A 15,681-nucleotide genomic window follows, 5' to 3' on the forward strand; every position below is an offset into this window, starting at 1 on the left:
AAATGTATGCGATCAAGGAGCACGCCTTATTTTCTTACAACATTTCCCAGTACTACTTCGTTTCCATTATTCCAACTTGAAATTCACCATTCCTAAGAGCGCGTACACCAAGAAGTCAAAGGGCGGTAGCAGAAGCTGGCGCGTTTACGCAAGGGTGCAGAATAGAGTTGGATTCGGATTAGAATTAGACTTGCGTTTGCGAACCGAATGTTCATACAACTGCTCTCAATTTGAATGAAGAGGTGTAAATTACAATATATTATTTAAATAAAATTTGTGAAAAGTATTTTCTATTGCATCAAAATCTAGCCCGTCTTCGAGTCGACTGTAACCGGATGTAAATGCGCTCGTCGACACGCTAGTATACCCTTATAACATGCTTTCCTAAATTCCAATGTCACAGGAAGAGCAAAGTGGACTGTAAACACAATAATAGTGTCAAAGATAACATTACCACGTGGCAAAGAATATTAATGTGTTTACCATACGCTATTATTGCACCTTTATTTTTGAACATACACGCGTACCGATAAAAATGTCATACAATACATACTCTTAAAGTTAACAATAATGTTTTCATACAATATGAATAGTAAATCGACGTTACATTTTCGTAACGGTTCGATAAAATCTGGATAAAATCAGTACTTTTGTCACGATAACGAGTTACAAATTTTTAAATACAGGTTACAAGAATTTTTAAATACGACAAATTGCTGATATTTAATCACTTTTGAAAGTTAAGCTGTACTCTCTTGAAAATATTCTGTTAAAAGTAGACAAAAGCATATAAACGCATACAAATGTATAGCGTTTCGATCTGCTTCAGATTATGTCCACATAGTTTTGTAAATTTTTTCTATATGCTTCCACCTGACACTGCTGTAATTTTTTTTAATAGGATCGAAGATACAGTTGATTTTAAAGAAACGCTACTCGCAAAAGTATTAGCTGCATAAATATGCTTATTAGGTACTTGATGTACAACTCTTATCTTGTCTTATATTTAACCATTCATCCATGTAAAAGAAATCCACTATACTACATGATAGTGTTGAGTTACAAGCCTACAGTATATTTAATATTAATTGATGCAGGTTTGCGCCAATGATGTCACCTTGTGAACGTGTCGCAGGAACCATCTTGACCATTATTCCTAATTACGAAAAGTTATGAGATTAAGAGGTCAGCCTCAACAATGTCAATGTTGATAGTCACATTCAATTGTTGCCTGCGAGAGTTTGTGCCGGTTTCAATTAAGAATACAGTTACCACACCCGAAAGTGAAGTTAGGATGGCACCATAACGTTGCAAAAAAAAAGAAAGCAAATCGAATGGGATACGTACTGAAAAAAAAAAAAACTATAAAAATTCCTTATTCTACAAGACCCTAAGACCCTCAACCTGTTGTCAATAGTCAAAGATCTTTACACACCACAGTATAATACTTTGAACATTAACCAGCTTTTAGAGTATACTACAATAATTCATTTACATGCATACCTGTAGATCGTATTTGTTATTATCATTTATAGAATCTCCAATAGAGCATCAGTTCATTTATTTAGTGCCAACACATATGTCTATGTATCTGTCCTGACCATTCAAAAATTAGACAAAATAGTCAATCATATGATCCTAATGTAACGTTTCATAGCCAAATTTGTTCAATCCTTTATACTATTTTGCCTTTGTGGGATATGTCCAATTGAAATTAGATGTATTTGGAGGAAAATTAGATTTATTTGCTATGCGTTGGATCCGTTGCTGTATTCAGGAGACTTTAAATTAATAGTAAGGTGTCAAATAATTAAGTCTATCCATCGTATTGTATTCTCTAATTTCTAAAGAATCAGCCGTGAGATTCTTTTTTAACAGTCTGTACTGGCAATTGATCCTCATCGCTTTCAGGATAGTCACTCGAATTAATCCTAATGTTGGCCTTAATGTCAGTCTTAAAGTTTAATTGTTGGAGAGTAACTTCATCATGGAACATTTGATTGGTGAATTGAAAGTTACTTCCACTTCCAGTCTTAGTGTTTGGATTGAAATTGCTGCCGTGAATCTCATTGAAATGTTTGTAGAGGGCCAAGGTTGTATTGAATTCCAATTCACACCCGAGAACCTTGCACCTGCCGAGCCAACACGAAATCAATGGGGGGATTCTAATCGAAATACTGTAAAAGTCTCGTGTAAAGTGCATCATTTAAGAACCTTACCGAAATATTTCAAGGCTCTTGGAAGTCGGAACCACGGGGGGCTTAGCATTAGCGTGATTATCCTGGTAATGTTTCCATAGAGCAGTGACATTGGTCACTTCAGCACCACATCCAGGCATTTTGCACCTAAAGTATCGTAATACAATCAATACGTATATAATTATTTTTAGCATTCAAAACTGAAGTATAGAACATGCAGGTGATTGTATAACATACACCAAGCATTGACAAGACAATTGCCTACAGAGACCTTGCATGAAACTAGCGTCAGCATCTATAATAGGCATACCTTGATCAACTGAAAGTTGATGAACCCTGTGATAGGATGGGTGTATCTTTCTTATCGAACGGTCAGAGCAGGTAAAGTTCATTAGCCAATCATGGATAAATGCTTTCCTATCAGTTGAGGTACTATTTACTGCAAGGCATTGCCATTTGTCTACGTGCATGGTCTCTATAGATACATTAGTAATGCTCATTGCCAGAAACTTACAAGAAGAAGCTAACGGTGGAGGCTCTTCCAGACCGGGGTTTTAGTGGCTTGGTAGGTTTCACGTTGGTGGTACTAATGGCTAACTTGTGACTGTCTTGATGGTGTCGATAATGTGAAATATATTTGTACATCTTTCCGCAACCAGATATCTCACATTTATAAGATTCCTGTTTATTTCGTGACATTCTTTGCTTCTTTGGCATATACTCTTCGTCCTCTGAACAATTACTATTTGTTTCGGTAATACTTTCTTCTATTGTTTGTGAGTCGCACTCAAACCCACTTCGAAAAACTTTCTCCAAATTACCCAAGTCTATTCTGTGGCATTGAGAATATGGCTGCGCCGAAGATATATCACTCTTTGAGTTTTTTGTGATTGTTACTTCTTTGCTGACGAATACAACATTTTTATCCAAAGAATTTCCCGCATCTGACACATCGTCTGCATTTGAGGTGAGGGTATCGTATTTGGTCAAGAAATTTTCCTTAGCTATAGAGAGTTCTTCGGTCTTGAAAAACTTGGAATCATCCTGGAAACTTGATTCAGTTCTACACGAAAATTCCCCTAATTTTAATGGAAAATCTAATTTTTTGACAGGAGACTTGTATTCGTTTAAACTTGAAGTATATTTGAGATTTTCATCGCACTCCAACGACCCACTCTCTTCACGATTTTCTGCAGCATTTGTTGATACACTAATATTTTCCAGAGTGAATTCAAAGGTTGGTTGACCATCAACATTTTGTAGGTCACCCTTCACACTTTTGTTGCCAGCCTCTTCTTCATTCTTGGAAACTTCATCATCTACCATACCTTCCGGTCCCTCGAGACATATAATTTCGGGTTCGATTGGTAATGTTGGCAGTTGCCTATGACAGGAATCAATATGCTCTTCCAAATTGTTGCTGGTCGCATGAAGGGAATTGCAGCTGGTATAAGGGCAAGCAAAGACATGTGTTTCATTGTTGTGCCATTCCTGGTAATGACGCCACATACTTCCAGGATCGGATAATTCCTCTCCACATCCTGGTTCGCGACAACTAAATGAGCAGATTGAAAACAGTTATCAGCCTCTTTTAACAACCATCCAACAAGTGATTTCACTCTTGAATGAAACTTCACTTAAAAAAAAAAATAAATAAATAAATGATAACCGTACGATGCATGATTAGTTTTCACAAATTTCTATTACCATCCCATGAAATTGTGACAATTGACAGTGAGCAGATGCTAGATCAAGGTGTTACACTCACATGAATTTTATCTTCAAAGCTTCTAAAGCCTCGTGAGTTCGATATTCATCCCGATTGGTAAATACTTTTCCGCAACCATTTTGCTTGCACGTGTAAACATCCTGTAAATATTGATTTCAACGAGATAGGTCAAAATTTAAACACAATTTATTTATCACATTAATCTTAAAAAGAAAGCTATTAATGAATTCCTGTAGAAGAGAAGATGATGCTACAACGAGCATGCTACCCGTTTCAAAAGGGAGGTGAAAGCATTGTATTTTTCTATTCAAATATCAGCAGCCAAGCAAATTGTTTTTATTTAGAGGTCAATGAACCCTGGTGTGAACTTTGCATACCTTTTTCGGTGCTATATTTTCTATTGTTTGATTTCTTGAGACAAACCGGATAACACTGACTTCTGTTGGTCTGTCACAGGTCTCCGTACCTTGCCCCATCGTATTCAACGCCTTGATAAAGAATCATAATACATAGGTAGATAACAAACATAACATAACCTAGTATGATACAAGAGACATGGATGGAATGTCGATAGAATATACGTTGTGAAATAACGCGAGCTTAAGACTTTCGGGTATTCGCAATCATTATAATTGCAATATCAGACCAGCACTTACCGATCGGTTTTAAAATTCTTTACTCCGAGCAATTATTTCTTGAATTCCCTTTAACATGATTGTCAATAAAAACAATTTACTCGCGCCGTCGGCAGCACCCACGTACAAATTAGGAAGAAGTTAGAAGACCTGTCTTCGATGTTGTACAAGACTGGGATACGATTTGGTTCCAACATGCTGCTGCCAAAACCACTACCCACAGCGCTCATGTCTAGTAGAAGATCCCTATTCAAGGGCAGAGTGTCCTCTCTGATGCGGTCTTTGTGAACCTGGGCGAGTTTTCTATCTTAATTCTTACTCTAGCGAGGAAGACAGCTATGGTCTCGTAAATTGTACAATTCTAATATTGGCCACATGAATCACGATATCTAAGGGGTGCCGGGTTTTTTGAACAAGTGGCATCCCAAAGTATTGCCATACATAACCTTATTTCGAGGCTTTTCATGTACGAGTAGGCATTAAGTCCGTGGTAGGCATAGTGAAAACACTTTTTTTCAATTATCTATCTTCGTCTCAAATTGTCTATCCGTTCTAGTAACAGGCCATATCCTATTGAAGGATGATAGTCAAAAGAACAATGGGTACGAAGGTAAATACACTTACATCAACTTTATTATAACAACAAGATTCATTTGAACTTGGCGCCGAATTGATCAACGACCGCACACAGGCAGCTGCGTTACCAGTTTCTCCAACTCTTCTACCAGCCAAGCGAAAGCTACGATCACCAAACCTAACGCCATCTAGCTCTAGCCAAAGTCCGCTATTCAATAGTCTGACACGCAGTTCCCCCATAAGGCTGGCTCTCTTTGTGCATTCATGCGCGCGCTCGCGTGTATATGTGTGCGTTGTGATTTGACCGTGTGTTCGAATGTATCCTGGCGCAGCTGCATTTGAATCGATTCACGTACGCAGTGTGTTTCGTTTTGTGCTGTATTATCCTTGCTGTTGTACGTGCAAAGTATTCAACCGTCAAGTGATCAGCGCTAACGATTTAAATCACGGACAGTTTCACTCAGTGCGTAACAATAATTATACCATTGTGTCGATTCCTGCTTTCTTAATTCCTTTTATACCGCATTCTTCCAATTTAGGATAGTGTACTGTGTTTATCGTCACGACGCTATATCAGACGCGCCGAGTGCATCACCCTCGATGAGAGCGTCCTGCGAGAAACTTGACAAGTAAATAAATAGTGACTGACCACGATTTTCGTGGTAACCATCTTATTTATTTTTTTTCGACAATCGCGATATTTCAGTTAGTGTGATATTCAGGGCACTTTGACCAGTGCCTGAATTTCAGACAGCGCGTCACCGATCCGTCAACTCCCTATTTTCAGCTGGACGTTACAAAGGTGAGAACTTGTAATTATTTATCCGGTGCTCAACTGCACTCTTATTTTTCCACCGCTTACCGCTTTGTTTGCCCAGATATTTATTGTTTGTAATTCATTTCCTGTAGATTATGAATTTGCTTCGTCATATTTCGTATGCATACTTCCAATAGTTATAATAGTTCGCAGAAGAAAACAGTCCAATTGTAATTTATACTTTTGTCCGTATGAGTATGGATCGTGACTGGAGGATGAGAAATTCAGGGATAATTATTGCAAATTTACCGGTTATTCGAATACTTGTGCGTGAAACAAATACGATAATAAACCGTGCTATCTTGGGCAGCAAAAATTATTCAGCCAACTTCTAGGACTCTGTTACCAATACAGTATCTCAGGCTGTTTATTGAATAATACGCATAGGTCATACATATATTTCTTGACGCCAAAAGCGGGGGTATTTCCTTGTTTAAAGTGTGCGAAAACGGGGATACGAATCTGACCGAGCAACGTTTTAAATCGTATCTTGAACAAACGTATTGCGTCCCTGACTCAGTCATTGCAAATAATGTTTATTGCGAATAATGATGAATAAAATCACGTCACAACAAAACATGGATGACTGAAATGACCGACTTGTTGAACATTCACCGCTTCTACGATTTCGGTATTTACTTCACTTCCGACAGTGAGTTTGGAAAATGCGCGCAGTCATTCGCGACGACGAGGGAGCTGTGCTTCCGTAAATGAATGAAGGAAAGAAAAAAAAAAACCAAACTCAAAAATTTAACAAAAAAAGGAACAGAGTTCCTCACTTTCTCAGAATTTTTCTTTCCAATTTTGGTAGGTATTAAAAACAAAAAAATTTTGTAAAAAAAATCCTAGAAACGTAATATCGTGTTGCGAATGTAGGCGTCCTGTGCTGCTAGGACCCATGGTGTAAGGGACCCTGTCGTTGGACGTGCATAACACGCCTGAACGGATCGATCTCTGTGAGCTGCTCATGGAATCATTGTATGCGTGGGCATAATACGCGTGAATGTGTTGTGCGTGTACGTGTAACGTCTATCGTTCACAAAGGGTGCACCGCACATCTGGAAAGGACGCGTGCAGGGGATAGCTGGAGTACGAAGTCGGCGATGAAAAGCTTCCGCGCCTCAATCGCCTTGCCTGTGCATAGAGCAATGGTGCATGTATAGTATACTGTGTGAATACCTGTATACCAGCGGAAAATTCCTGCGTTTCAGAAAACTACAACGGTTGATTTTGAGCCTCAGGGACTTGTAGATATACATGGAACATCTTTCGTCGCTGACGGTGATTCGTAGGAACTTTTGTATAACAGTATGTGCTATTAAACTTGCACATTTTCTGGTAATTTAAACCGTTATTGTCACGATAACAATTATTTAATATAAGTTTTTAATAACTGTAAGAAATAAGGTTTTTCTCAATGTAGCCTGTGCGAAATCCGGGAAACGTGCGAGATAATTATTTCAGAATATCTCGTGCTCTTTGGAGAGGAAATTGAGTATTCTTATCTATAAAATTCTGAAATAGCAGCCGGATTATTTTGACCGTATAACTTTGTCGCGCTATAATTTTGGACTGAACAGTACCGAAATTTGACGCGAGTCCAGGTTGGCTGAGCGTTTATACGGAATGTCCCATATCGAACATATAGTACGTAATTCGAGTTCGTTGATGTGTCGCCGCAGAATCAAAGATGAGCCAACCCGGGGACGTCAAGACGACGGAAAAGAGCACGGACAAAAAAGAGATCGCTCACGAAGAGGAGGAAAGAGAGAAGATGCTGAACGCGGAGAACACGAGGCAAGACACCCCCGAGACGCAAGAGAACGCCGAGGAGCAACGGCCGAGGAAGAAGATACCAATCGGGGGAATAAAAATGCCAGGATTTTGCCGGACCAAGAGCAAGGAGCCCTGTAAGGTATCGTAAACTGTCGTTTCTACATATTAGGGGCGTACATTGAAGTGTCTCACATCCGCCTTCTGCCTGGTACAACCGAGTACACTTGGAATGGCCAAAAATAATCGATTGAAAGATAAAAAAATTTTAACGTTCAAAAACTGTACGAAATAAGAATGTTGAAAAAAAATACGTAGTATATAGTTCGTTCCAAGAAATATAAAAGAAAGGTTCAAAAGCAATAAAAAGGGGCGAGGATTGGCCGTCGTACGATTTGGTAGGTATATGGAAATCCCCATAAATAGGATCGACTCTGCTTGTGAATACAAATACGCGGCCAAGTCAAAAAACGCCCGAATGCATGCGTCAAATTCGATCGAGCGTGGTATAATATTGCATCCCCCCTAACTCCCCCGCAAAGAGAATAATTCCACCAACCGTTGACCAACGTGTTTCCTGTATCGCGCCAGGTGCACGAGGGCACTCTACTTTTTTTTCGGGCGTGGGTATTATAGTGTACGTTTCGCCTCGCAAGATGTTATACAGAGTGAGGACGAACAGGTTTAGTTAGATATAGGAATTTCAAGGTGGTTGTAAAAATATATCTAAATGAAAATTCAAATTTTTGAACGATCAATGTCCAGGTATTATTTCAAAGACAGACTATGCAGTCCAATTGCCTGTGAGATATTACCAGCTTCTCTTCGGTTTCATTTCAGGACACCCTGTATATACCCAGAAACGAAAGGGCTTGTAGGCAGGTATACACCTACAATGTACTAGTCGGTTCGTTTTACCCTGGTCAGTGTCAACCGTATAACGCCATGTGCACTGCAGGTATACTGGCTGCTGCCATGTGCTGCATGGTTTCGTTACGGCCCGTGCAGCATCGGCTTGCAGCCGCCAGAAACCTGGAGCTGCATCAGCAATACATTAATAAATTCATAAAATACGAATAGGAATTTTTATATTTTTTATTTTCTTAACAAACTTTGGAGCATTTTTGTATTCAGTCCTATTATTAGTCAAAAGTGTTGCGTGTAAAGAGTGGCATATATGCGAATGGACAAAATAATAGTAATGTAACGAAATTTTTTAGCGATTTGAAATATATTGGTTGGAATACTTAGAAATATATGCGCAAAATGAACCAGTCCTCATCATTCTCTACACGTCATATTTACAGACGAGACTTTTTCAACGAATTTTGTCATCGTTCTGCAAGAGAATGTTTACCTTTCTTCAGTATTTTCGATTGTCTAGTAGTAGTAAAATGCGGCTATACCGAATAAGAACAACTTTTGCATAGCAAGTAGTGGAAATAGGCGAAAAATCTGTATCCGGCATTGAGGGACCAGTAATGCAAGCTTAAATGATAAAGTGGGTGTCAGTTCGAAAGTAAATTAAATTTTGTAACACATTTTTCGAACGAATACCTATCAGCAAACATTTCAGATTAAAAACAAAACAGCAGAACCGCATCATTTATTCAAAATAAGTTTAAAGGTGCATGTGAAACTTAGAAAGTACATAAATTTCTACTGGTTCAAGCATCAATATTGACTGTCGACGATGCATGCACGCAGACTGCCGCTAGTGGCACATTAAATTCTCTGCACTGCACGTACGGAACCACTCCAAGGAATCAGTTATATAGTTTTCAGTTCAGCAAATAATAGGAGTGTCTGTTACTGGGTGCCATCCGGCGTTACAGAACTCTCCCATATGTAACCGGCATCGTTAGATCCCTAATTTCAAGAGTCTCGGAGAGGTTCCAGACCCTAGCTAAACTTGGATTTTTTTTTTATCTTCACTTATCTTTGAATACGTGTACCAGAACCAGAACCCCGAAGAACAGAAGGGCAAAGAGGACAATCGCACTCTGCGAGTGCGCCAGACGCAGTGCACTGCATCCTTCGAGGAGTTTCGTTGGATTTTTTTTCTCCGGGCTTCGCACCTGTACTTCGCATTTTTGCATACATTGGAGATATCACTTCGCCTTTGTCTACTAAGAAGGCTTACTGCAGCGTACAATGTAATTCTTACGTGTAATCACATAGTTACGTGATCTGATAGGTAGACACGCACGACGATGTGGAATGCGTTCGCTTCACTTGAATTCAAACAGTGATAATGTTATTAGCATTATAATTAGTTAATAATTTATAGTTTCAGTTATATTACCACGAGTAAAAGAATCCAAATCCAAGGCCTTGTCGTTCTCCGTCTTGGAGTTGTATATGACCCTTCTGGAACATCTTTCACGGACGATTACACTCTCGATTTCATTTACAACGTAGCGCTGGTACCGGATTCTACCCTCTTCCATATCTATACATTGTAGGTGTAGGATAATTATAGGATAAAGTGATGCAGTATAAATTATTTCCGTCTCCAATAACGGGATCCGCAAATTCGTAGAACGGCATAAAGGCCTTTGGTAAACGCGCAAGCTTTTGTTGGTCAGATTGGAAATGGACAGCAGAAAATAAAAATAAAATATTCCTGTCATAGGACGACGAGAGCAAACCCACGGAATCGGTGAACCTGGAAATTCCGAAAAAGAGTACAGACTCGCAGCCGCCAACCTCTGAGAAACCCACGACTCCGGCCAAAGAGGCTAAGGATGCCAAGGATGCCAAGGATGTTAAAGAGGGAAAGGAGAAGGAGGGACGTCGTGGTATACTCGACGCCATACGGCTTCCGCTGGTGTCTGTGTTTCCCCGGAAGAAAAACAATGTGAATACATATTATTCGTATTGATTTGGAACTTTTACCGATTACATTTCCATTCACTAACTGTAAATTCAGGATTTATGCGTTTACAACCACAATCGGATTAGCGCCGTATCTCGGAATAATGTTACTGGTCTATCCTGTTCATAAATTCGTCGGGTAATAACCATCTCGTTCAACCACCCGTTATTGAACTATCGCGTTAAAAATCCACCGTAAGTTCTAGCAACTACAATATATTGTAATTGTAAACTACACCGATAGTTCGATGGGGCGTCCTTTCACCGCTTCAGGTCAGGTCTACTCGGTTGAGGCCTTAAAGAACACGCTATGCTTGGAGTACCTAATCCACCCTCACAGTTTGAAGGGCGTTGCTACGCTGTAATATCACGTATACATGCGTTACGTGGGAGTGTTTCATTATTATTATTGTTGTTATTTTTATTTGTACCACACTATGACCCCACCTGCCGGTGACGTGAACTCAAACCCAGTTAGTCAGTCTCCAGTTTCCAGGGCTTCGTGACCGTTTGCAACCGTTTCTGATACCATTAGCAACACAACTTGACACAACACAAACGTACCTAAATATTATATTATTAGCGCAACTGTATACTCTTTCTGATGTACAGACTTGTAGAAGCGTTATTTCATGTACTTTTACGTAATAATATGGGTTTTCACGATCTATAGGAAGGGTGCGACGCAGAACGTGGAAGCACCGGAGTTGCTGGCTTGGCAAGTGTCGAGACACTCGACGAGGGGGTTGCTGTTGGTGAAAAAACAGCCACGAGCAACGACGACGGCATGGAGACGGTACGCCTTGACAAAGATGGTACCGAGCCAGCGGCACCATCGCCGAAACAACACGTTATTTTAGCTTTCTTATCGATGGCGAGAAGGAACTTGTTTGTGACAGGTTCGTTGGAATTAAGGCCGTAACGTTTGATGCGTTGTATTTAATTTGTACGTCTGGTTAAACAACCAACTAATTCCATGAAACTTCTACCAACAGTTGGCACGCTGCTTATTCTTCTCTTGATGATAATAATCTTGGGTATCGCCTGCGCTGGTCCACGTTATGAGCCCACTGCTCTACTGCGTGATTCGCGATTCATTTCGGCTGTTACGTCCTGCGGTCCCGTCGAAGGTGTCCTGGAAGACGGTGCATACGCTTTCCGGGGAATACCGTATGCCATACCACCCGTTGACACTCGTAGATGGTTGCCAGCAGAAAACCTTGAGCGAATCGAAAATTGTTGGACGGGTACTTACGCGGCCCATAACGCCTCGGAGAAGTGCTGGCAGTATGATGCCTCAGGTCGCGCCGACGGCGTCGAGGATTGCCTATATTTGGACGTGTTCACTCCAGACGTGCGGTATCATTCTCCGTTACCTGTCGTCGTGATGATCGGTGCTGAAACTCTCAGTGGCACTTCACCGGGTGTGATGCAAGCCTCGGCTAAACTTGCCAGAGACCGGGACATAGTTTTCGTTCGACCCAACTTCAGGTGGGTTACAAATTTTGGTCGATCGGTTCTCATTATTAGTCTACCCCAGAATATTTTTGATTAAAACCGTTTTATACCGGATACACGTTTAACGTCATGAAATTGTTTCAGACTGGGAATTTTCGGATTCCTCGCGGCCGAGCCGTTGACGCGATCAACCCACCCACCGACATCTGGAAATTACGGTCTCTCTGATGTGGTTGCGGCTTTGAACTGGGTAAAACTGAACATCGAGCATTTCGGGGGTAACAAGTCATCGGTGACGTTGTGGGGTCACCGGGCTGGGGGAACCCTAGTGACGACGCTCGTCGGTTCACCGCGGACCAAGGGTCTCTTTGCTCGCGCCTGGGTGTCAAGCGGTAGTGCGATATTCCCAGGCAAGCCGCTATCCGAAGCTGAACAAGTAAATGACCAATTTATCAAGTCGGTGAGATGTACGGACGCAGCCTGCCTCAGACAGAAGAGCGCCGAGGAGCTTATGAATGCTGTACCCACGACCTGGTACCTTACCGACACGAAACTTCCTGAGCCACGAGAAACCACGATGGAGCGTAGGCATGAGTGGCTCGTCCTGGACAACGTGATCCTGCGTGAGCACGTTGGCCAGGCATGGGCGGGAACGACTCTCCCAGTTAGTCTCGTTATGGGTACAACCGCTCAGGCTGGCACCCCGGCGCAGTTCCTGGCTCCTAACGCAACCCTGAACGCGAGTGAAGCGGAGAAGATGGTTCGTGAGTCGCTCCTAGGTACTATGGGTCTCGCTGACGAAGCGCTACGTCGGTATAATCGGACTCTTGAGGGCATTGCAACGATGATCTCAGACATACGAGTGGTTTGTCCTCTTCTGACGGTCGCTCTGCAACAATCGACCATCCCATTTTACGTTGTTACTCAGCCTCGCGGTGTTGCGGGACTTGCCGACGTCGACAGCGACGCGGCCGCGATTCTGGGTACCTACGCAGCTAGAACATCCGAAGAGAAGAGACACGTCACGGCGATGCAGCAGTTTTTCAATCACTATGTATGGCACGGGGAGGTCGCCCAGGCCACTTCCAATCTCAAATCAAGCAAAACTTTCGTTGTCGGTCAAGATGTCCTCCCAGTACAGAGTTATCAAAATTGTGATTTTTGGATAAGCAAAGACATTGTCCCGAGATACGCGAGGGCCGATTAAATAGGTCTATAATCCACAGATACTCACTGAAATCTTTTGGATGAATTTACCCGTAACATAGATACGTTAGTTTACATTTCCTTGCTATTGATGAATGCAAGGCTGATTGATTTCACTTATTATTAAATAAGGGTTACCCTGCAAATGTACCTGTAAGAAGTAAGAGCCGTAGAAGCTTGCCAATTTTGTTGACATTTGTTGTAACAACGATATAACATACCTATACATACCATAATCCAACAAAAAAAATTGGAACAAATTAAATATGCAAGTATACCGTGATGAAATACATATTTTTACTATTCTGAAACATAATTAAGAACAGGAAGATCGCGTCTGATTTTACAGATGCGGAAAATGTATTTTATTACGGCTTCCTCCCATATATAATTTTCTTCGATTTATTTTTAAAAAAATTTAGTCTCAAAGTGAATAACTTCTACAATTTTTAATATTTTTGGCTCATAATGGGTGTGTACGTCAGTGTACCACATTCTGAAAATTAAAGTGTCAGATTGTTGATACCCAATTTTTCATCAAAGTAGAAAGTCAACGAGCCCCAAGTTTCTTTTCTTTTTTTTTTTTTGGGTTATTTGGTTGGGCAAATAATATTTATAGTTCCGAGTAAATTTGGCAAGCTTCTATGGCCATTACTTTTTACAGGTACATTTGAAGAGTAAGCCCCTTTCATAAAGTGTTTCTGTACCAGTGGACATTGTGACACTTGTTAGCAATAGTTCATGAACAAAATTACCTGTGTGGGTAAACTAATCGAATTTGCGAATGAACAAGGTGAGTTAAATCACTTGGTATATAATCCTACTTGTGCTTTATTTATATGGTAATTAATTTAATAATCTCGTGCAGTATAAAATTATCTACCTAAGCAGGGGTAATTTGACATATCCAAGGAGCGCAATGGGGCGTTCTGCTAACTACATGCATAAAATTGATAAATACTCAGACTTTTATTTCTCTTTTCTATTATCATTATCGTTATTTATTGAAAAAAAAACGCGTTTTCTTAATTTCCTTTTCACTTGGTGGAAGTAAACCCTGTCAGTGAGGGACGATATTGTCATAAAATTGGCGCGTGTACTATAACTCACGAGTCATGCAGTGTCGCGGTAAGACCATGAGTAATAAGTGTCAATGTGTAAATGTCAATGAAATTGTAATATATTATGTCATTAGGGTGAAGACAGCGTAACTTAGGGCGACAGTATAAATGACAATGACATTGGTTATTATATTATTGTGAGGATTAAGGGTAGGTAGGCAGGTACCAGAGTGGGACAACCGTGGATTGTTGTTGATTGTCCATTTCAAATAAATGTACCAACTGCATTACCGACACACATGCAGCCGGTTTTATATTCAAAGGGCGGTTCGGTAAGTGCGTTGCAGCTATAGCTTGATTTACATAAATTTGGTGCGACCAAACATCAAGTATGAACGAGCATTCAGAGATAATGCCCTCCAGAGTTTGTATGTTAGGTTCGGTCAGGTCAGAATGGTAGTACATATCTGTGTGAAGAATTGTACAAGCGCTCGAAAGTAGGATGACTGAGAGAATAGTCTGATGATGAGGTTTGAACCGAGGTTGGTCTATTACCATTTTCGATGAAGATAATTATATATTACCGTATGGTATAAACTTATGGTCAACGTCAACTTGTTCAAATATTAAGTATCTGCTAGTGTACAGATGGTCTATTTAGTTTTAGGTTCTTGGATAATTTGAAAATTTCCTTTGAAAAATACCATGCTGAAACTATTAAACTTGACTTTTGATGAACTTGAAATACGCAGCAATCCCCATCTTCTCGGCATGACTTCACTTTTTGTGATGTCTTTACTAAATAGACAAACTGTACTTGGTGCACAGTTTTTGAAAAGTAGCTTTTTTACTTAAATTGTTGATCCGAATTTTTTATACACGCATGGGAAGGCATTTGTATTTTCAGCGGTATATCGTAGTCTACTTCAAACTTCAAGTGGTTAGAAATAAATAACCTTACAATATAAAATACTCAACCATGGATGAGAAGTACCCGTAAGTTGCATAGTCTTATTTTAAGGTGTATCAATTTTGACGTACAAGTTTTACATGACTGATATGGTGACGTGAGGTTTAATGGTCATCTCTCTAAAATTTTTCTCAACCTTGTATATTAATAGTCTTTGTGTCAGACAATTTTTCCAACAATGGGCAATTCATTAAATTGTTGCCAATATAAAATGTGTGCATAGTTTTTCTCGTTCAAAAACGCATTACTCTGTCATTAATCACGCCAAATGATGAAATTTTTTTTCGCCCATTTTCAATAAATTCAATCACAAACGAAGAAACAAAGTAGATGATACCAAAAACAGACGATTGTTTGAAGGTATTTAAAACATGGCTCCAG

The 15,681-nt window shown here is 40.2% G+C and overlaps 2 protein-coding genes across 2 annotated transcripts; one reads left to right on the plus strand and one right to left on the minus strand.

Annotated features, from left to right (window-relative positions):
* Positions 1 to 490: 490 nt before the first annotated feature.
* On the minus strand, positions 491 to 4,806 carry LOC107221491 (zinc finger protein GLI4). The gene is made up of 6 exons (XM_015660494.2): positions 4,584 to 4,806; positions 4,305 to 4,415; positions 3,967 to 4,067; positions 2,713 to 3,753; positions 2,220 to 2,345; positions 491 to 2,132 (listed from the first exon to the last, which is right to left on the minus strand). The coding sequence occupies exons 2-6, from the start codon at positions 4,401 to 4,403 to the stop codon at positions 1,853 to 1,855; spliced, it is 1,647 nt and encodes a 548-aa protein (XP_015515980.1). The 5' UTR covers positions 4,404 to 4,415; positions 4,584 to 4,806; the 3' UTR covers positions 491 to 1,852.
* A 576-nt stretch (positions 4,807 to 5,382) lies between these two features.
* LOC107221499 (neurotactin) lies at positions 5,383 to 13,882 on the plus strand. Its single transcript, XM_015660506.2, has 6 exons — positions 5,383 to 5,940; positions 7,638 to 7,870; positions 10,364 to 10,588; positions 11,279 to 11,504; positions 11,601 to 12,096; positions 12,208 to 13,882. Exons 2-6 carry the CDS (start codon positions 7,646 to 7,648, stop codon positions 13,268 to 13,270), a joined length of 2,235 nt encoding a protein of 744 aa, XP_015515992.1. The 5' UTR covers positions 5,383 to 5,940; positions 7,638 to 7,645; the 3' UTR covers positions 13,271 to 13,882.
* Positions 13,883 to 15,681: the final 1,799 nt, after the last annotated feature.

The sequence above is a fragment of the Neodiprion lecontei genome, chromosome 6 (genome assembly GCF_021901455.1).
Source record: "Neodiprion lecontei isolate iyNeoLeco1 chromosome 6, iyNeoLeco1.1, whole genome shotgun sequence".
NCBI classification, from domain to species: Eukaryota; Metazoa; Arthropoda; class Insecta; order Hymenoptera; family Diprionidae; genus Neodiprion; species Neodiprion lecontei.

Excerpts from the sequence above, each read along its gene's own strand:
- LOC107221491 (XM_015660494.2), bottom strand. The coding sequence starts at position 4,403 with ATGGGGCAAGGTACGGAGACCTGTGACAGACCAACAGAAGTCAGTGTT. Across the intron at positions 4,068-4,304 it reads AAAATATAGCACCGAAAAAG|GATGTTTACACGTGCAAGCA; the intron begins GTATGCAAAGTT and ends CAATATTTACAG. Across the intron at positions 2,133-2,219 it reads AAGAGCCTTGAAATATTTCG|GTGCAAGGTTCTCGGGTGTG; the intron begins GTAAGGTTCTTA and ends TTGGCTCGGCAG.
- LOC107221499 (XM_015660506.2), top strand. The coding sequence starts at position 7,646 with ATGAGCCAACCCGGGGACGTCAAGACGACGGAAAAGAGCACGGACAAA. Across the intron at positions 10,589-11,278 it reads TTCCCCGGAAGAAAAACAAT|GAAGGGTGCGACGCAGAACG; the intron begins GTGAATACATAT and ends CACGATCTATAG. Across the intron at positions 11,505-11,600 it reads AAGGAACTTGTTTGTGACAG|TTGGCACGCTGCTTATTCTT; the intron begins GTTCGTTGGAAT and ends TTCTACCAACAG.